The following is an 18301-nucleotide window of genomic DNA, read 5'->3' as shown; positions in this document are numbered from 1 at the left end:
TTAGGGCATACGGAACCAAATGATTGAGCACAACCAAGAGCCGGTTAATTTTGATGACGTGTGTGACGAAACATTTGATATGGTTCATCCTAAAGACCCTACTCGAATTACTTATGATGATCTCTTGAAGTGGTAAGTGGAGCTTTGTTAAAAAAAAATCATTAAAAATATAGCAATTGCAAGAAAGCAATATTTATAATTTTAAAAAAACATTGTTTTTGTTATTAATTGAATATGATTTATTAATGTTGTCACCGCTCCAGACGCTCAGTTTCGATCTTTATTAGGATAACACACAGGAAAAAGGGTCTTTTTCTTAGCCGAGTCTAACAAAACAAAGAACAAATCCAGTGGAATCAGGCAACGGAGTCCCTCAAATATAACATCATATCCAACATGATATTATCTTGTATATGAAGATGCAGTTTTTGTCGAACATTATATCTTAATATTTTGTTTTTAATACTTACAAAAAGCAATTGATCTAGGGTAATTTCTTAAACCACATTGGCCTACCCTTATATAAAGAAAGAAAAACGAGCAAAAATGGGGTTTTTAAAGGCCAAATGAAAATACTGACAAAACAAAACAAAGCGAATATTTCGAGCGGACAAACGCCTCTCTTCTTCAGCGCGAAAAACGTCAACAACCCCTTAAGTCTCAAAGAGTGACTGCAAGGAATGCAATTATTAAAATCAGGAATCAGATGACATAGCTCTCCAACTCATTCAATTGCTGGTTTGTTTTGAGTGAATGAATGTTTTTCTTTTATTTCTCAGTTATTCGCTAATCCGTCGATGGCGGTTCAAATTTTTTGATTTTTTGTAAATCGTGGATATTGGTGAATGACTCACTTTCACGGTTGTTAGGTATTTGGTTTTAATTCTTATAATTTTTGGCTTTTATTGAATTATTCATCTCTCATTTTTTTGGTTTTTCATTATTGTTTTTTTCGCATTCACATTGACTTTCGGCATTTTATTTTGTTGGTTTTTTCTTCGGCACTCTCATTGATTGTATTTTTTCTGCTCGCGCTGAAGATAAGAGGCGTTTGTCCCCTCGAAATATTCGCTTTGTTGTGTTTTGTCAGTATTTTCATTTGGCCTTTAAAAACCCTATTTTTGCTCGTTTTTCTTTCTGTATGCAATTGATCTAACAGTTTAATTTTAAATGATCCCTTAAACAGCTCTCTATGATGTTACAGTGCCCTACTAGAAGTGAAGAAAACACAAACCAAAAATGAAGAAAGAGGACAGATCAATGCTACCTATGCAAAAAGTCATTCTCCTTTTAAATTATCCCTTAAACAGCTCTCTATGATGTTACAGTGCCCTACTAGAAGTGAAGAAAACACAAACCAAAAATGAAGAAAGAGGACAGATCAATGCTACCTATGCAAAAAGTCATTCTCCTTTTAAATGATCCCTTAAAAAGCTCTCTATGATGTTACAGTGCCCTACTAGAAGTGAAGAAAACACAAACCAAAAATGAAGAAAGAGGACAGATCAATGCTACCTATGCAAAAAAGTCATTCTCCTTTTAAATGATCCCTTAAACAGCTCTCTATGATGTTACAGTGCCCTACTAGAAGTGAATAAAACACAAACCAAAAATGAAGAAAGAGGACAGATAAATGCTACCTATGCAAAAAGTCATTCTCCTTTTAAATGATCCCTTAAACAGCACTCTATTATGTTACAGTGCCCTACTAGAAGTGAAGAAAACACAAACCAAAAATGAAGAAAGAGGACAGATCAATGCTACCTATGCAAAAAGTCATTCTCCTTTTTGTTTAAAATGGATGGCTGTAACTAGCTTCTATGGAGCTTTCGACAATAGAGGTTCCATCCAATCGCTTTTAAGGAATCCGATCCCATACCGTTTTAAGGGTTTTCCGGCTATCTTTCTAAATTCCCATCAAGCTGTTTTGGTGTTTGGCTGTTTTGGGGTGGGATTCGTTCTTTACTGGGTTCCACCTATCGCTGGGCTCTCTTGTTACAAGAAAATTTTGTTGGTAACTTCTGTGTTGGTGAAAACAAAAGCCTTTTTATTATTACCGACAATTGTTCTAGTAAGCCCAGCACCATTTGCTGCAACTCCTGCGTAAAATATTTTGGCATTGGCTATTAAACAGTTTGATTTCAAATAAAGTACATTATAGTGTTATCTCATATTTACGCTAGAACAGAAAAATTACAAAAAAAAAATTTGTTTATCAATTTATTATACTATAATGAATATCACTAACTTTCTTTTATTATAAAGGGTATAAATTTATGGAATAATTTGGATAATGATATGAAGAAGATACAATTTTTAGTGATTTTAAAGGAAAATTGAAAGAAAAATTATTAAGTAAGTGTAAATTCTAGTTTTGTTGGCTTTGGAGGAGACTTGATTTAATTTAAATTAAGTTGTAATTGTTTGTTGGTTTGTGAGTGTGACCCCATGGTTTGTGAGTGTGACCCCACAGCATGAATATGGTATTTAGTTGCTGTCCCTGTAGTATTATTATTATTTTTTATTTATTTTTTTTCTTTCTTTTCTTTTCCCTCTTTTTTCTTTCTTTCTTATTATAGTGAATTTAAAAGACGTTCTATGTATGTATTTTTTTTGCCTGTTTCACCCCACGTCAACCGTTTGGTTTTGGGTGAATCATATCGATTTTTGTATGTAATTTCTTTTTAAAGTTAATTAAATATATCAATATCAAATATATCAATATAAACTGCAAAGTGTTTGCAAAAGCATGACCGGCCAACTGTGGCTACTCTGTGGTATTTTTATTTGGCTATCCAATCATATTTGGAGAGGCTCTCTGAACTTGCAATTTTGAGGTTTGACCCGTTTCATCGTCTTTCACCAAGTTTTCAGTTAGTTTACTAATTTTTTTTTTTTGTCTTTTATAGATCTGTGCTCCACTTTTACTTCTATATCACAGAGGGCTTTAAATAAATCCGTCCTAACCGAGTGGTTAGCACGTTAGACTTGAAATCTTGTGTCCATGAGGACAGGGATTCAAGGTGTCGCTGGTTGTTTGGTTTGGGACGGGGTCAGTGACAAGACTCTGTGGGTTCAGCCAGAGTTGACCCAGCTCTAAATGGGTACTCGGAGAAATATGGGGAAGGTAAACAGGAAGGGTGTGTAAAAGTACAGCATAGCTAGCCCCCAAACCCCCATTTTCCTGGCTGAAAGGCCATGAAAAGGAGATCAGCACCGCCGGTAGGGACTGTAAAGTCCAATGCCGTATCCTTACTTTTCTTTAATAAATGTACCATTAAAAAACTCGTAAAACGGGGTTTTTTTTAAGCAAAGAGTCCGCAAAGTAATAATATTGTAATCATTAAGATGGGTATAAACCTTAAGCTCGACCTCAAGACCTTAGTGAGTGCAACTTTTGAAAGCTTTGGATCAGAGGCAACCAGGGTCGTTACTAGCAAAAATGTTTGGGGGGGAGCAAAATTTTTCAAACTGACTGGTCATTTTACCGACTGTTTTTTTATCAATAATTAGCACAACGCCCGTTATGAATACAATACGTAAAATCACTACAAGAGTAGGTAACACCGCTGCATTTACCGACCGAAATTGAGATTTTGGTATGTTTCATGTTACTATTTTCATGCTCTTTATTTAACCAAATGGAAAATTGTGGTGCCATGTGTAAAACCGCAGTAGGAGTCGGTGAAACTTCTGCCTTTACCGACCCAGTTCGAGATTTCTGTAGATGACATGTCTGTATTTTCGTGGTTTTTATTTAACCGAACAAAAATTTTTGGCGGAGTCGGAAAAATCGTGGGGCTTTGCGTCACGATTTTGCCGACTCATTTTCTTTACCGAGTGCCCCAAGAAATTGGGATAGGGGCCCTCCATACGTGGCCTCCCTGGAGGTAACAACAAAAAGCTGCTTTTGGGAAAGACGACCCATCAGCCACCTCCGTTAAGTGCATCTATGGTCATTATTATTTTATTTCGTCTTTTTACACAATGATTAGATGAACAACGACGCTGATCGGAGTTATATCCAGGGGGAGGAGGTACGGAGTTTGACCCCCCCCCAAAAAAAAATCGTCCGACTCTTAAAGAAGTAACAAAAATGCATATAAACAACTTTTTGATCCGTTATTTGAAGTTTTTTGTACCCCCCCAAAAAATGCCCTCCCCCTCCGAAAAAAAATCCTGGATGCGCTCTTTGTCCTGACAGATGACAAATTAGTTTGAATTTCTTTCTAGATTGCCTCACTAGTCACTACCCCCCTCACAAATTGAATGTTGTCTGTAAAAAATTTTGAATTTTACAGTAAATAATGACAAAAATCCTTAAAAATATAAAATTACTATTGGTTACATATTATTTAACCATTTAATAAAGTAAAAGTGCAAAATAAGCACTATTAGTATCTAAAATTATATTAAATAAGGATCATTTTCTGGAGTTTTACTAGTAAAGTCTAATAAAATCTAAAAATTAAAATAAAAATTCTTTTAAAAGTTATTTAACCAGTAATTACTGTAATGAAAAGGGAGGACAAAGGGGGTGCCATAACTGGTACAAACATTAAATAATTATTTATTGAATATTTTTAGATTGCTATTGATTACTGGATTAAAAATTTCAGATAATTATTGTTGAAATGTTTAAAACTATTAAAAATTATCAGTTTCCAGAATTTCAAAAGTTAAAGGAATGTTTAGTTTTATGCACCAATTACTACTACTACTACTAACTCATAATAACAAGTCCCTGCAGTATCAAACCGCCTGAGGCCAGCACAGCTACGCATGCTCTTCCTCAATCCCAATCTATCCAGAGCCTCTCTCTTTTACCCTCTCAAGAAGCTTCCATTTCTCTTAAATCTTTCCTTGGGACATTCTCCCACCTCATTGGGGGGCGACCAGCTTTTCGTTTGGCCCTAGACGGTTGCCCAACAAGAACGATCTTGGGTCGTCCTTGCTTCATCCATCCTGCTTCGTCCGCTGAGCGTGTCCTAGTCATGTAGTTTAGGTCAAATTTATTTGTGCTATATATTGTCCAAACGTATTAGGCTAATATTTCTCAAATAATACTAAAAACACAAACAAAAAAAAACAACAAGAAGAACAATAGGGAATTCTTTTCGCAAGAGAGTGAAGATAATTTGAATGAATATTTCGGTCCTATGTCCAAGGGCCGTCCTCAGCAAGACAGCTAACCTCAAAGGTCTTTTTATGACCGGTTCTGTGTTAATGTCTATTGGTTTTTTAAAATATTTTGTAAGATCATTTTTAATTAAATTTGTGTATAGAGCATTTAGTGTATATTCCCCCAAAGTCCCTATTTAGGGAAATATTATTATTATTAATCTTATTAATCTCAAGATATTCTTCCAAAAAGGCTGGATTAGCAATAAGAACGTGTTTTTGAATCAATTTTTTTTCATCTCAATGAATCGCCTTGTTTTACCTTACTTTTTATTAGTTCTGGTTGAACTTCGCTGAAGTAAGTATGCTAGGACTGTTTTGAAAAATCATGCTTATTAAGCTTAGTTCTGACTGAGCGCGAAAAAAAAATTCGCTCTGCGATATTTCGCATCGCGCCGCTTTGCGGAATTCGCCATGTAGTTCTCACAGTCCGCGAATTTCGTTACTATTGAGAAAATCCAGTTCAAAAGTAAAAGAAAAAAGAGACTCATCAGTGCTGTTGCAGCTTGCTTGCTCGCCCAGTCAGTTTTGAACTTGAGAAAAAAGCCAAAAAAAGTGTGGGTGAGGCCTATTTACAGAATTTCTGGAGCGATAGCGATGCGAATTTTTTCAACTTGAGCTTGAAGCGTTGCGAAGCGAAGATTTCGATGAACGAAGCGTATTTTTTCCGCGGGGCGACGCGAAATTCGCTAGGCGGTACGAAATTCGCGCTCTGTCAGAACTAAGCTTTAGTTTTATTGGTCGCATATTGTTGTTCTTTTATATATTTTCTTTTCTATGTTTTTTTTTCTTTTATATATTTTTGTCTCACTGAGGACAACCCTTGGACATAGGGCCGAAATATTAATTCAAATCATTTTAACTGTCGCATGAATGGAAATCGCTGTTGTTTTTGTCGCATATGATGTTTGTGATGGAAAGGCATTGTGGTCTTCGTCGCTATTTTTATTAAAAACACGTAAGAAAATATTGAAAACAGCAAACGGTTCTATGTCCAATATTAAGAAGAAGGAGAATAATTCCGTGAATATTTCACCCCTATCAAACAATGTGTCCTCAGCGTGGAGAAGAAGAGAACTAAGAAAAAAACTACGTAGTTTAAGGAGTAAAATCTTGAATCAAAGAAGAATTAAAGGAAAGCAATTATAGAGAAGTGACAGTGTAAATCAATCACCCTCTCCTCTGAACAACAAACAACGGAGAAATCTTCTTTTTTTGCAATCTGGGGATGTAATGTTGCATACGGGTGAAATATTCGTGTAATTATTCTCTTTTTTCTTCCTATTGACCATAGAGCCATTTGTTGTTTTCAAGATTTTCTTCTTTGTTTTGTCATGCTAAGCTGGTTTGGCTTTAGGTCTGTTTCTAAATATTCTTAAAACATTATTAAAATGATCAAAACTGATTAATTTCTGAAGTTTTACAAGTAAAATGTATGACTGGCTAATGAACTAAAAATACAAGTTATTTCGCCCCAGTAAAGATACCAATGAAAAGGTAAGACAGTAGGGGAAGCCAACAATGGGAAAAACATTAAATCATCATTTATTAAATATTTTTAAATTACTGATTATTATTATTTATTTGAAATTTTAAACAATTATTGCTGGAATGCTAAAAATGTTATATACGTCGGTTTCAAAATTTTTACAATTGAAATTTGTGTTGAGTTATATGCACCAATAAACGCACTTGTGTCACAAGTTACATAGTGATTACCTAAAGGGGGGCCACTTTTCCCTAAAATATTAAATAGTTAGGTATAAAATTTCTTTAAAATATTAATTTATTATTGTTAAGAAATTAAAAATGATTGTTCTTTAATGTTTTATAAGTACATAAGAGCTATTTCAACAGTGTTGATGGTGATGTATAATGACGTCGATGGCTTAAACGGAGGGGGGAAGGAGCCAGTTATGGTAAAAATATTAAATCGTTATTTATGTAGTTACTATTAAAACATTAAATTGCTATAGTTAAAATATAAAATGATCAGTTTCTGAAGCATTACCTGTAAATTGTATGCTTGGTTTATGGACTTAGAATAAAAGATGTCACGAATGATGATTGTGATGAAAAAGGCCGATAAGAAGTAATCCGCATGGTTGCACTGAACTGGAATATGTTGGTTGTTCAAGGACTTTTAATGAAGCATCGTTTCGTCTTCTTAAAATATTATGTTATTGTTTTGTATACATATTCATTATTATTTTGCAGTGGCCATGGAGAAACAGTGGTGAGCATTTTAATTGACCTGAATGGCTTTTGGACATATGAGAACCGAGAAGCACTTGTTGTGGCATCAGAAAAACAGCCATCGGTTTAACGTCACTCTAGTGAGCAGTCCTGTGAAGCGTTTTTTTTTTATAATTGAAGTCGAGTTTTGCCTCTGGCATTGGGATTTTGCAACTTTTAGTGAAAAAAAATGTCATGGATTGGCTTCTGTTTCATACCATATTAAAAAAAAAAAAACACACACACACACAAAAAGCTCAAGTCTCTGGCCATCATAATCTGGTTTAAAATCACAACTTCATACAATTAGCTTCCTGCTCATACATTATTAGAAATACACAACTGATGGTTGTTTTAAATAGATATAAAATCTAAGACTAAGCAGTTTTTTCATAAATAAATTAGGAATCATACATATATATTTCAAACAGTTTTCGTAATCTCTGCTAAAAATCAAGAACTGGCGCTTGGTTTTATACTTCCAGTCCGAGGGCATTTTATTAAAGGGACTAGTAAAAATAGCACAAATAAATTGTTAAACAGGTTAGTTCTGCAAGGTAATATTTTTTTCTTCTTCCTGGTGTCAACTATTAAGTTGGTTGTAGAAGATGTCAGTACCTGGGGCTAGCAAGGGGAAATTGTCCAAAACGAACTATAGCATTGCCATCTAATTGCCTTTTTGAGAGTCATAACATCCATAGTGATTAGATAGATGGCGCTTCTATCCGTCGAAAACAAACTAAGAACACTAGCACTAACATGCGAAACTTGTCCTGTGTTGGGACAGTGGGTTAGACCTCAGCTTGGTATTACGGGACCCAGATCGGCTGGAATAATGTACAGACACCTTTAGCTCGTTTTTGTTTGACAGAATTTACCGTCTTCCGACAGAACTTGTACCAAAACAGAAACTAAGCAAATATTTATCCATGACTTCTTTTGTCGGTCAGCGATAAAATTCGCTGCAGAGGCGAAATTTGACTCCCATTGAATTCTACGTCGAAGTTCGACACCCGAGTGATTGTATTTTTAAGTAATAACAGCAACACTAACCGAAACCAAACGATGTTTGTTCGGTTTTTATTTATTTCAGATTCGCATATTTTGAATCATTTTAATATTAAACATTTTTTCATACAAGTCTACTTGCTTTAATTCTATTGTTGCCTTTGGTGTTATGGTTTATTGCTAAGGATCAGAAGCCCTAATCTACGAGAATGTAGTTGCGGAGGGGGTGTGGGTGTGGCAAGGATCTTTTTTATTTTAGAAAAATCAGGATACATAAGATATTATTTAAAATCTACGGGGGGGGGGGGCACTTGGTAATTTTCTGATTTTTCAAAACAAATACCGAAAGAAAGTAATTTACAAATCTAGGAGACAACCCCTTCGTCCTCCCCTGCACTTAACACCCCTTGCTAAGCAAAAAAAAAAAAAAAAAAGGCTAATACACACTGGCTAATAGAAGACAAAAGACGAATATTTTGTCACTCTTGACCTCAGTAATATTATCTTAATAAAAGAAATTGAGGACCTGATTGGGATCATGCTAGAATACTTAATGCTTTCTAGTCCTGGTACGAACAAGGTCTTATTTGCCAAGGCATGCAAGTAGAAATTATTCCGATGAGTGAAATCCGAAATAAATAGGAATTATATTTCCATTATCACCAGGCTACGTTTTACGGATGAAGTACGTCATATTACAGATGAAAAACATCATGTTACAGATGAAGAACGTCATATTACTAAAGATTGGGCTTTTTGCCCATTCTTCTCCACAACAACCTTAAAGTTTCAGCTTCGCTCATTAATTCCGTAAGAAAAACTTTATAACAATTCTTACTAAAACCACAACACAATAAAGCGTTTCAGAAATGCGCCGCACCAAAAGTGGTAGTGACAGCAGTAGTGTGTAAAAGTGGCAGTAATAAACAACAGTGACAGTAGCTTTTAATTCCTGTTAAATCAAACTAAAGCGTATTACTGATGCATCGGTCTAATTGTAGCAGTAACGGTATTACTATGTAGAAGAGAAAGTAGTAAACTACAGTTACAAAAGCTTTTAAAATCAAACTATAGGATTTCATTAATGCGCTTTAGTAACGGTTGCAGACACCGTTGAGCTATGTGGAAGGGACAGTAGCAAACTATAATTACAGAAGGTTTTTAAGTCCAAACTAAAGCACTTCACTAATGTGCTCCACTAAAAGTGGCCATCACTCCTGTATAATTTATTAGTGACAATAGTAAACTATAGTTACAGAAACTTTTAAGACCAAACTATAGCGCTTTACTAATACGCTATATTAACAGTGGCAGTCACTATTGTACTATGTAGTTGTAACAGTAGTAAACTGAGGTTCCATAATCTTCTAATCAGGGGCAGCGCAATAGCGCTGCCTAAATAAAAAACGATGTTGGCACAATATATTATTTTTGGTTCTTTAGACCAGGGCACTTCGTATCGAAGGAGTTGTCGTACAAACTTCGAAAAGGGTTCATTCGATTGGAAATTGGAAGGGTTTGTGTCCTCTTTAATAATTGAAAGTGACTGGAGGGCAGCTAACACCCCTCCCACGCCCATCATTTCCCCAAATATTTCCGATCAATATTTTGATATAGCCGTTTTTTTTCAACGTAGTTGAAAGGTCTGGAAATTATGCCTTTGAGGATGACAACCAAAAAATTTTTTTAAATGTTTTCACTTTTATAACTTTAAGATATCAAAAATTAATTAAAATTTTAAGGAATAAATATCAGCATATGTATATTCAACTGACAATACAAAATCATATGAATTTTTTCAACAAAGTACAAATTATATTCTTGCACTTAGAAAGCATAGGTGTGTTGAACCTTACTCATTTTAGTTCCTGCTCATTCCGAGTTTGGCTCTGTTATTTATTTTAATGCGTGTTCGTTTTGGGTTTCATTTATTTATTGATACTGATTTGTGGTAGTTACATGCTTGGTAGATTATTTGATTCTATTTTTGTTCATTTTTGGTGTAATGGAGTTCTTTACTTTTTTTTTGAAAAACTTATTTTGTGGAAAAATTTTTTTTTTAATTGATACCATACTAAAACGTTTCACTAACGCACCGCACTAACAGTGGCAGTGACAGCAGTACAATGAAGAAGCGGCAGCAATAAACTACAATGACAGTAGTCGTAAATTCATGTTAAACCAATTCACTAAAACGTTTTGCTGGTCGATCAGTTTCCCATACTCATTACGTTGGCAATCAGTTCTATATCATAACTAATTACTACTCTCATGCTTGAAGCATCTGCTGCAACCTAGTAAAAAATGAACTACAGCCCATAGTAACCGGAAATTTCAAATACGTTTAAAAAAAAGGTCGGGAGAATCGCCATTTGATGTCAATTCAGGATTGGTAACTATAAATTTGATCAAACTTGACGGTAAAACTTTATTGCGAAAAAAAAATTATGAGAGTCTCGAAAAATAGCATGAGACCCCATAAAATGGTGTAGAATCGAAATGAAAGATGCACCATTCGAATCACCATAAATGAAAAACCCTGTCTAGGAGAATTTAAGTTCCCCATCTTGGGCAATAACTAAAATCATTTTTTCGCATGGGAAGAAGTGATTGCCATCTTTTTTTCATCACCAGTGAAACCTCATAGAGAGATAGCTAAAGGCTAATTGGAAAGGAAACGGCTGGCGCCTTTTGCAATTAACAAAAGATATTTCTAAAAGGATTATCTCCTATAGTGTCAATTGGTTGTTTTGTGCATTTTTCTTTTGTTGTTTAATCTTTCTTTATTTATATTACAAAACTAGTAACGGATTTTTTTTTAGAGGGAAATAAAATTCATTCGTTCATTCAACTTTAGAAAAACAAACATTTTATTGTTAAACTAGTATATACCTGCGCATCAGTAGGATGAGGGGGTGTTATAATCACGCCAACTGGAAATGGCAGCCCCTTTGAATGAAATACGATCTAAGATTGTCCTTTTCAATCCTTTTTAACGCCCTCCCTGGAAAAATCCCAACCTCTACACTTACCCTAAGCGCTGTGTGGCCCATATGAAACCAATTGAAAATTAAAAAAATCAACTTTCAGTTGTATTATGCGTTATGATAGTCCAGTGATCTGTTGACATATTTATAAGTAAAAAAATTAATTTTTTATAGTCAAACGTCTTTATAGATAGAGTTTCACGATAATAAAGTGAAATATTAAAAAAAAAAAAAAAAAAAAAAAGTAACCCTCAATTTACAATATTACACCCTCAAAGAATTTAGACAAAAAAAAATCTATGGTTTCAATAAGGCGTTATTTATCCACCTTTTGACTAAATTCCAGATAAAACGCACTTGTCCTGAAGTGGAATATTTTTACATTCAGATACTTGAAATCTATTTCGTGCCAAGATCTTTCACATTGGGACGTTTTTATGACTTATCCCTCAATTTACAATATTACTCAAAATTCATGTATTGTTTTGTATTTTCAAATTTGGCTTCCCTGAAGAAATAGGCTCATGCGTTGTGCGACCGTGCCAATAGTCAAAATGGTAAAATCTGACTGAGATTAAAATTAAATTTCAATGGCACCAAGTACATTCATTGTTTAAAACTTTTTAATTTTAGAATTTATTTTCGGCAATTGCCAAGATCTTTTATATGTGAAATCTTTTCCACGATTTCGTTTTCGTGAAATCCTCCTGTTTTCACATCTTTTCAAATTTGGATCCCTACCGAAATATATCTAAGCATTACATGACCCTGTCTACAGCTGAAATGGTAACAAATCCATGCAAATGAAAATAAAACTTTAATAATACAAAGGATATTCATTGTTTCCGACATTTTATTTCAGGATTCAATTTGAGTAATTCCCAAGTTTTGTATATGGGAACATCTGTGCGATCCCACAATTTCCTATATTTTCCTGATTTTTCACCTGTTTTGCGTCACCACTGCCAAAAAAGTTCCTGCAAACGCCACCTTACCAACCGTCGAAATGGTAACAAATTTATGTTAACTAAAAATATAACTTAAAACAAAGGATATTAATTGTTTCAAACTTTTTTTCCACGATTTATTTTGGATAATTACCAGGATCCTTCATAAGAGAAAATCTGTACAAACCCAAGTTTCTCGATATTGTTCACGTTTTTCACCTGTTTCTGCGTCTTTTCAAATTTGGCTCCCTGCCAAAATAAGTTCCTGCGAATGCACCTATACCAACCGACGAAATGCTAACAAATCTGTGTAAACTAAAGGTAGAGCTTTGAAACAAAGGACAGTTATTGTCATCTTTTTTTCACGATTTAATAATCCCTAAGAACTTTCATCTATTGAAATCTCCACGACCGGACAAATGTTTCAAATGTTTTCTACATATTTCAGCCTTTTCTGCGTCTTTTCAAATTTAGCTCCCCTGCCAAAATAAGCTCATGGGCATGCAACAGTATCAACTGTCTTAATGGTAACAAATCTATGTAAACTAAGATATAACTTTAAGCAAGACTTTTTCTTATTGTTGCAGACTAATTCACGATTTATTTTGGCTAATTTCCAAGATCTTTCATATAGGAAAATCTGTACGAACCAAAAATTTCTAATACATTTTTCGCGGAATTTGACCGTTTTCTGCGTCTTTTTACATTTGACTCCCCGGCCAAAATAAGTTCATGTGTACATGACCGTACCTACAGCTGAAATAGTAAAAAATATGTGCAAACTAAAGACGAAACTTTAATAATACCGTTGATATTCATATTTTATTAAACTCTTCATTTCAGGATTTATTTTGGATCACTGCCAGGATCTATAACACCAAATTGTGATAAAACATAGGAATTACACTCTAAATTTTAAATAATACGCTATCGCCTGCTTTTGGATTGAAGCCTGTAGCATATATGCCTTGAATCTGAAAAATAAATACACAAGATTAAAGACTTTCCGAAAAACGTATAGCACTTCACCAGTACAACATACTACCAAAGGGAAATGCAAAAACATGTTTCTTAATTGGGAAGCTTTTTAACAACCTTTTAATTAACTTTTAAGAAAAATCTTTTTAAAAATGACGTGAAAGGAGAAAAAAACAACAATTTTTAAAAATTAAAACTTAAAAAATTCAAAACTAGGCTCGCACAGAAATGGGGAGAGGAGGCTTTAATTAAACAGGTTATTCAAATAAAGGCCCGTTAGTTTCGTCTTAAGGAAAGAATGAAATATATTCATGTTAAAACACTTATGTTCCTCATTCATGTACAGCGTATAGGCACGTACGAAAATGAAATTTCAGTTCATTTGTGAGGCATGATGATGAGTTTCTGATTACAGTCGATTGGGTGTTATGAGACTAATTGACGCCTGAAGGAATTCATTTGGGTTTAGTGACTACTGCAGTATAACAAGCATTGGTATAACCATGGCCATATCCTAGGGAGGGGGGGGGGGTACCAAGTTGTCCCCCCCTCCATGAAATGTTTGTCCGACTCGTACAAAAGTAACAAAATACATGTAAACAAATTTTTCATACAGAACCTTGATAATCAATTATCCCTTTTTGTAAACCACCCTCTGATTTTTTTTAGTTTTTTGTACAACACCCCCCGAACAAAATCCTGGACATGACCTGGGTATAAAATAGGTAAATACCTTGTGTAGTAGGTATAAGAGTTAAATTGTTTCATGATGTCACTATATTATCTTCTTTGATTATTTTATAACCTTTGGATATAGGGTAGTATTAGGGTACATACACATGTTACATTTTCACCTTCTTGGTGGTACGGGGTGCTTCTTGATTTGAATTAATTATATTTTTGCGAAGACCGATTTTTGGATACATCGTCGTGACTTGAATATAGACACATAATGAATATAAAATATAGACACGGAAAACATCGTTTGGAATGCGGTGTTAAATTTTTCTTCGAGAGCAATGCTAGCCGGAATAAAACATCAATTGATTATTAATCGCGCTGTGGAGTTTTTCTCCAGAGATAATATACTGAGTGCGAAAGAATTGATCCTACAGAAATCTGGCCTACCGGACCCCTTCCGTAAATCAGTTAAGGATGAAGAAAATGCCTTGGATATTGTAAAATCCTTTGACAAATATGCTAAAGAAAAGTGTCAACTACCTAAATTTGTCATTTTGAGTCTACCGAGGTCCCTGCATGCAGAGAAGAGATAAGTGCATGCGTAATAACTAAAGTAAAAATGATGTGTCGTCGTTTGAATGCTTCATGGAACGACTGAATAAAGGTGACTTATATTTTTTTTTTACTCAAACCAGTTTCCCTACGCAACCAAACGCCCCCACAAAGCTGTCTTACTCTGTAGTTGTTACAAACCCCCCGACACTGAAAACCCCATCGGAGCAGAAAGCGTTTATAGAATCTGCGTTTGATGAAGCCCTTGATACTTCTAAGGTTGAGCGCAGACTAGGAAAGAATGGATGGCAGCTAGCCGTTGCGCAAAAGGCTACTGCGGAGAAACTGGCACTTGCGATTAACAATCAAAAGCTGGGTTCCGATGCAAAAATAAAAACTCCCTCACATATCTGTATAGTTAGAGAGATTCCCGAGTCTCTTGGTGCAGAGGATATGCAAAGTTTAATAGCCGGTTGTGAGAAAGCTGAAAAATGTGGGAAATCACCCGCCATCAAGCTCTATTTTCCAAGCAAAGATACCCTTGTTACTGCCACGAAAATGTCTATTAAAATTGACTTTGAAATCTCCAGGACCCCATAATTTATTTACCCCCTGAAAAGTTGCTTCATTTGTCAAGAAATCGGCCATATATCAACACAGTGTAAAAATGCCAAGAAATGTGGCCACTGCACTCAAAATTACCACGGTGTGACCAAAGAAAGTCAGTATCAGAACCCGATCGACTGTTTGAGCTGTCAAAGCACAGAACACACGTGCTACCATGCTAACTGCCCGTCGAACAAGACTTTGAAGCCAAAAAGCTAATCCATTCGAAATGATTGAGCCCTATACTAAAAGGCGCGTCGTGTCATGGAACCTAAATGGTAATCTCAGTGCAAAAATCGCCGTGGTAGAACAACTTCGCCTTACTAAAGAAATCATATGCATACAGGAACATTTTCTCTCTGCTTACAATATGAAACTACTCAATATAGTGCCATCACATGTGCTCCACTTAGTATCCGCGAAGAGGCCCGCAAAACAAGGGCGCCCCTCTGGTGGACTTGCTACAATAATACATAGACATACTAACTCTGAAATGTTTTCAAAATTTGACCATTTTTTTTCAATGAAAGTGGTTGATACTGTCATTGTGAATGCATACCTGCCGATAGACTATAGAGACGAAAATTCTGAAAGAAGTTTGCTCTAGCATGAAGAAAATTGGGAAAATGTTTGAGTAAAATTAGAGCCTTGCACCTCCATTGGGTCCTGTTGGGGGACTTTAATTGTGACTTGGTGAAAAGAGATAATCTAAGTACGGCTCTGCTTCTTAGCCTGATTCCAAATGAAAGTGCTCTTCTACCCAAATCTGCTGATTTCACATATATACATTCCTCAAGATCAGTGTCCAAACTTGATCACGTGCTTGTTTTTTAGTATTGTGGCTCCATTTAATCGTGCAAGAGTAATCCAAGAATCTAAGTGGCATACTGTAGTAGAATGGAATAAGGTTGATATACTCCAGTACCAGTATTACATTGATAATCTTCTCGCAAAGATAGTGAAAAATACCATTGAGCTTCTCCAGAATTCAGCTCCGTCTTGAACTAAATGAAACTCGTCTCAAATTAAATATATATGCGTCACTTATTTCACATGCCTTACTGCAAGCAGAAAAGCAGTTTGTCCCTCGCAATGAAGTACGAGTTGGATTCCGAGCGAAGGGCTGGTCCCAGAATCCTTTACTTGTTGAAGCTTGAAATAAGGCCAAATGTTGGCTAAGTATCTAGATAGATTGCGGCCGCCCCAGAACTGGTGTTGTAAATCAGATCCGTTTATCCACCAAACGCCGTTTTTCAAAAGAGCTGGAGAAGCATAGAGCTACTATTCGTTCCATTTTTTCTGAAAATATTACTAATAGCACAGGACTTGGGTGTAAAAATGTAACACATAAACAAAAACAAAAGCCCAGCCAATTATCTAATATCCCTCCCAAACTATGGGAACAACATTTCTCGATATTGAACTCGATGATCGATATTATAAGTGGACCTAAAAGGAAAAGCTATTTTAGTTGATAATTCCTATTGAGAGCCTTTACACCTTAAAGGCTCTTCGCATTTTTAGTGTGTATATAATATGGGAAGAGTAAGCAGTGAATGCTGTTTTCTGTTACTCATAACTTTTTGTTCAATGAGGTAAGTTGATGCGTAATATGAGGCGGTAGGTAAGCTGCAGGAGCCAGTAGCATTAATTCATGAAAATGTAGGAAGGGGCATGAATTTAATTTTCAATTTTTATAGTAAAGTAGCATAAAATGAGTATATACAAATAGTAGCCTATATAGTGAGAAATAGTATATAGTAGAAAGATACTTACTTTATACTATACTGTTATATTCACTTAAAGCAAACTGGGGACATTTTCAGAAACCAAATTTATAAGGCGATGTTGAACGAAAAGCTATTTGAGTTGATAATTCCTATTGAAAAATAATTAAAATTATAACCTAAGCATTGAGTGAGCAGGACTACAACTGAATTACTTTGCGATGATCCCGAGGTAAAAAGGGCAATTAAAAACCATTGTTTTACGTTTATGATGTGTTTTCGTAACATTTTCTCATGCAGATACCAATCCTCCACGTAGTTGTTAATGTTTCATCGGTATATTAGTGCAGGAACTGATCTCCTGATTCTCTGCCTCTGCCCCGGAATGCCATACGCAGATAGGGGCAAATCATCTGACGCTCCCGGTGTTTTTCCTCCAGATTTTTCCAGGCTCACATTTGGAGCTGGATCGACTCTGGCTTAGCTTACAGTCACATGGCTGACCCCCGTTTTAAATAAAATAGTTAGCATTACCAGGGCTCGAACCCCTGCCCTTACGGACATAGAATTGCAATTCCAACGCCCTAACCGATTATAGTAGGGATCAAACAAAGTTTTCGTATCCCTTAATGGTAAGGCAGAAAAGGAATCGAATAACCCTGCCCTTTTAAAACATGATTGGTCCTCCTATATGAAAATTTAAGTCAGGTAGAAGAACGAAAAGCTTTTGAGTCGCGAGATAATTTAAAAGCAATCTCTCTATTTCTCTGTGGCTAGAATATCATATTATGATCTCCATATTATAATTTTGAAGCCTAAAGCGGCTTTTACACTACGTACGGGATTTTCTATGCTATGTGGTTGTATACGGCAAATATAACCCTTCACAGTTAAAAAATTCATGTCAAACTAGGCTGATGTAAAAATCCATAAATCCATCATAATCATCGTCTTAAATCATCACAATCATCATGAGCAAACTATACAAAATTTATAACGCAGAATGAAGTTCCGAGATATTATCAAGCGCAAAACACTTTGTAGGAATCTATTAATTGTTATTTTTGAATAATCTGTTAACCTTTATTTTTTCATTTTACTTAATCTGTTAATTTTAGTTTAAAAGAATCTGTTGATTCCTGATTTTTGTTGTACTGGCTATGTTACGAACAAAATTTGCTCCATAAAATACATAATAAAACTGTAAAGTTGTAAGTTATGTTAGTGTGAACTGTTCTACGGTTTAATGCGAATGAGCCATAATAAACACTTTATATTAATTTTTTTGGCACATAGGTTTTGACTATACTTAATCCTGTACCCCCCTATCGTCGTGAGGGACGGAATCCTCTATTTTTGCCCTGGCGTGCTGGCGTTTTCAAAAATTAGTTAATTGAAT

The 18301-nt window shown here is 35.1% G+C and overlaps 2 protein-coding genes across 4 annotated transcripts in view; one reads left to right on the top strand and one right to left on the bottom strand.

Annotated features, from left to right (window-relative positions):
- LOC148954204 (serine/threonine-protein phosphatase 2A regulatory subunit B'' subunit gamma-like) overlaps nucleotides 1-8628 on the top strand; it is a 251242-nt gene extending 242614 nt beyond the window's left edge. For all 3 annotated transcript variants that reach the window (XM_089086036.1, XM_089086038.1, XM_089086037.1), the window contains exons 7-8: nucleotides 5-132; nucleotides 7399-8628. In XM_089086036.1, coding sequence (XP_088942162.1) covers nucleotides 5-132; nucleotides 7399-7507 — 237 coding nt within the window. In that variant the 3' untranslated portion in view covers nucleotides 7508-8628. The remainder of the gene's footprint in view (nucleotides 1-4; nucleotides 133-7398) is intronic.
- Nucleotides 8629-13166: 4538 nt separating this feature from the next.
- The window catches only part of ND-42 (NADH dehydrogenase (ubiquinone) subunit ND-42), a 32777-nt gene continuing 27642 nt past the window's right edge, over nucleotides 13167-18301 (bottom strand). The window contains exon 7 of the mRNA XM_089086027.1: nucleotides 13167-13332. Coding sequence (XP_088942153.1) covers nucleotides 13267-13332 — 66 coding nt within the window. The 3' untranslated portion in view covers nucleotides 13167-13266. The remainder of the gene's footprint in view (nucleotides 13333-18301) is intronic.

This window comes from Artemia sp. Qi Xiang Cuo, chromosome 3 (assembly GCF_049724085.1).
Source record: "Artemia sp. Qi Xiang Cuo chromosome 3, ASM4972408v1, whole genome shotgun sequence".
NCBI lineage: Eukaryota > Metazoa > Arthropoda > Branchiopoda > Anostraca > Artemiidae > Artemia > Artemia sp. Qi Xiang Cuo.
The sequence above is the reverse complement of the archived record's forward strand: the minus strand, read 5'-3'. Positions and strand labels throughout refer to the sequence as shown.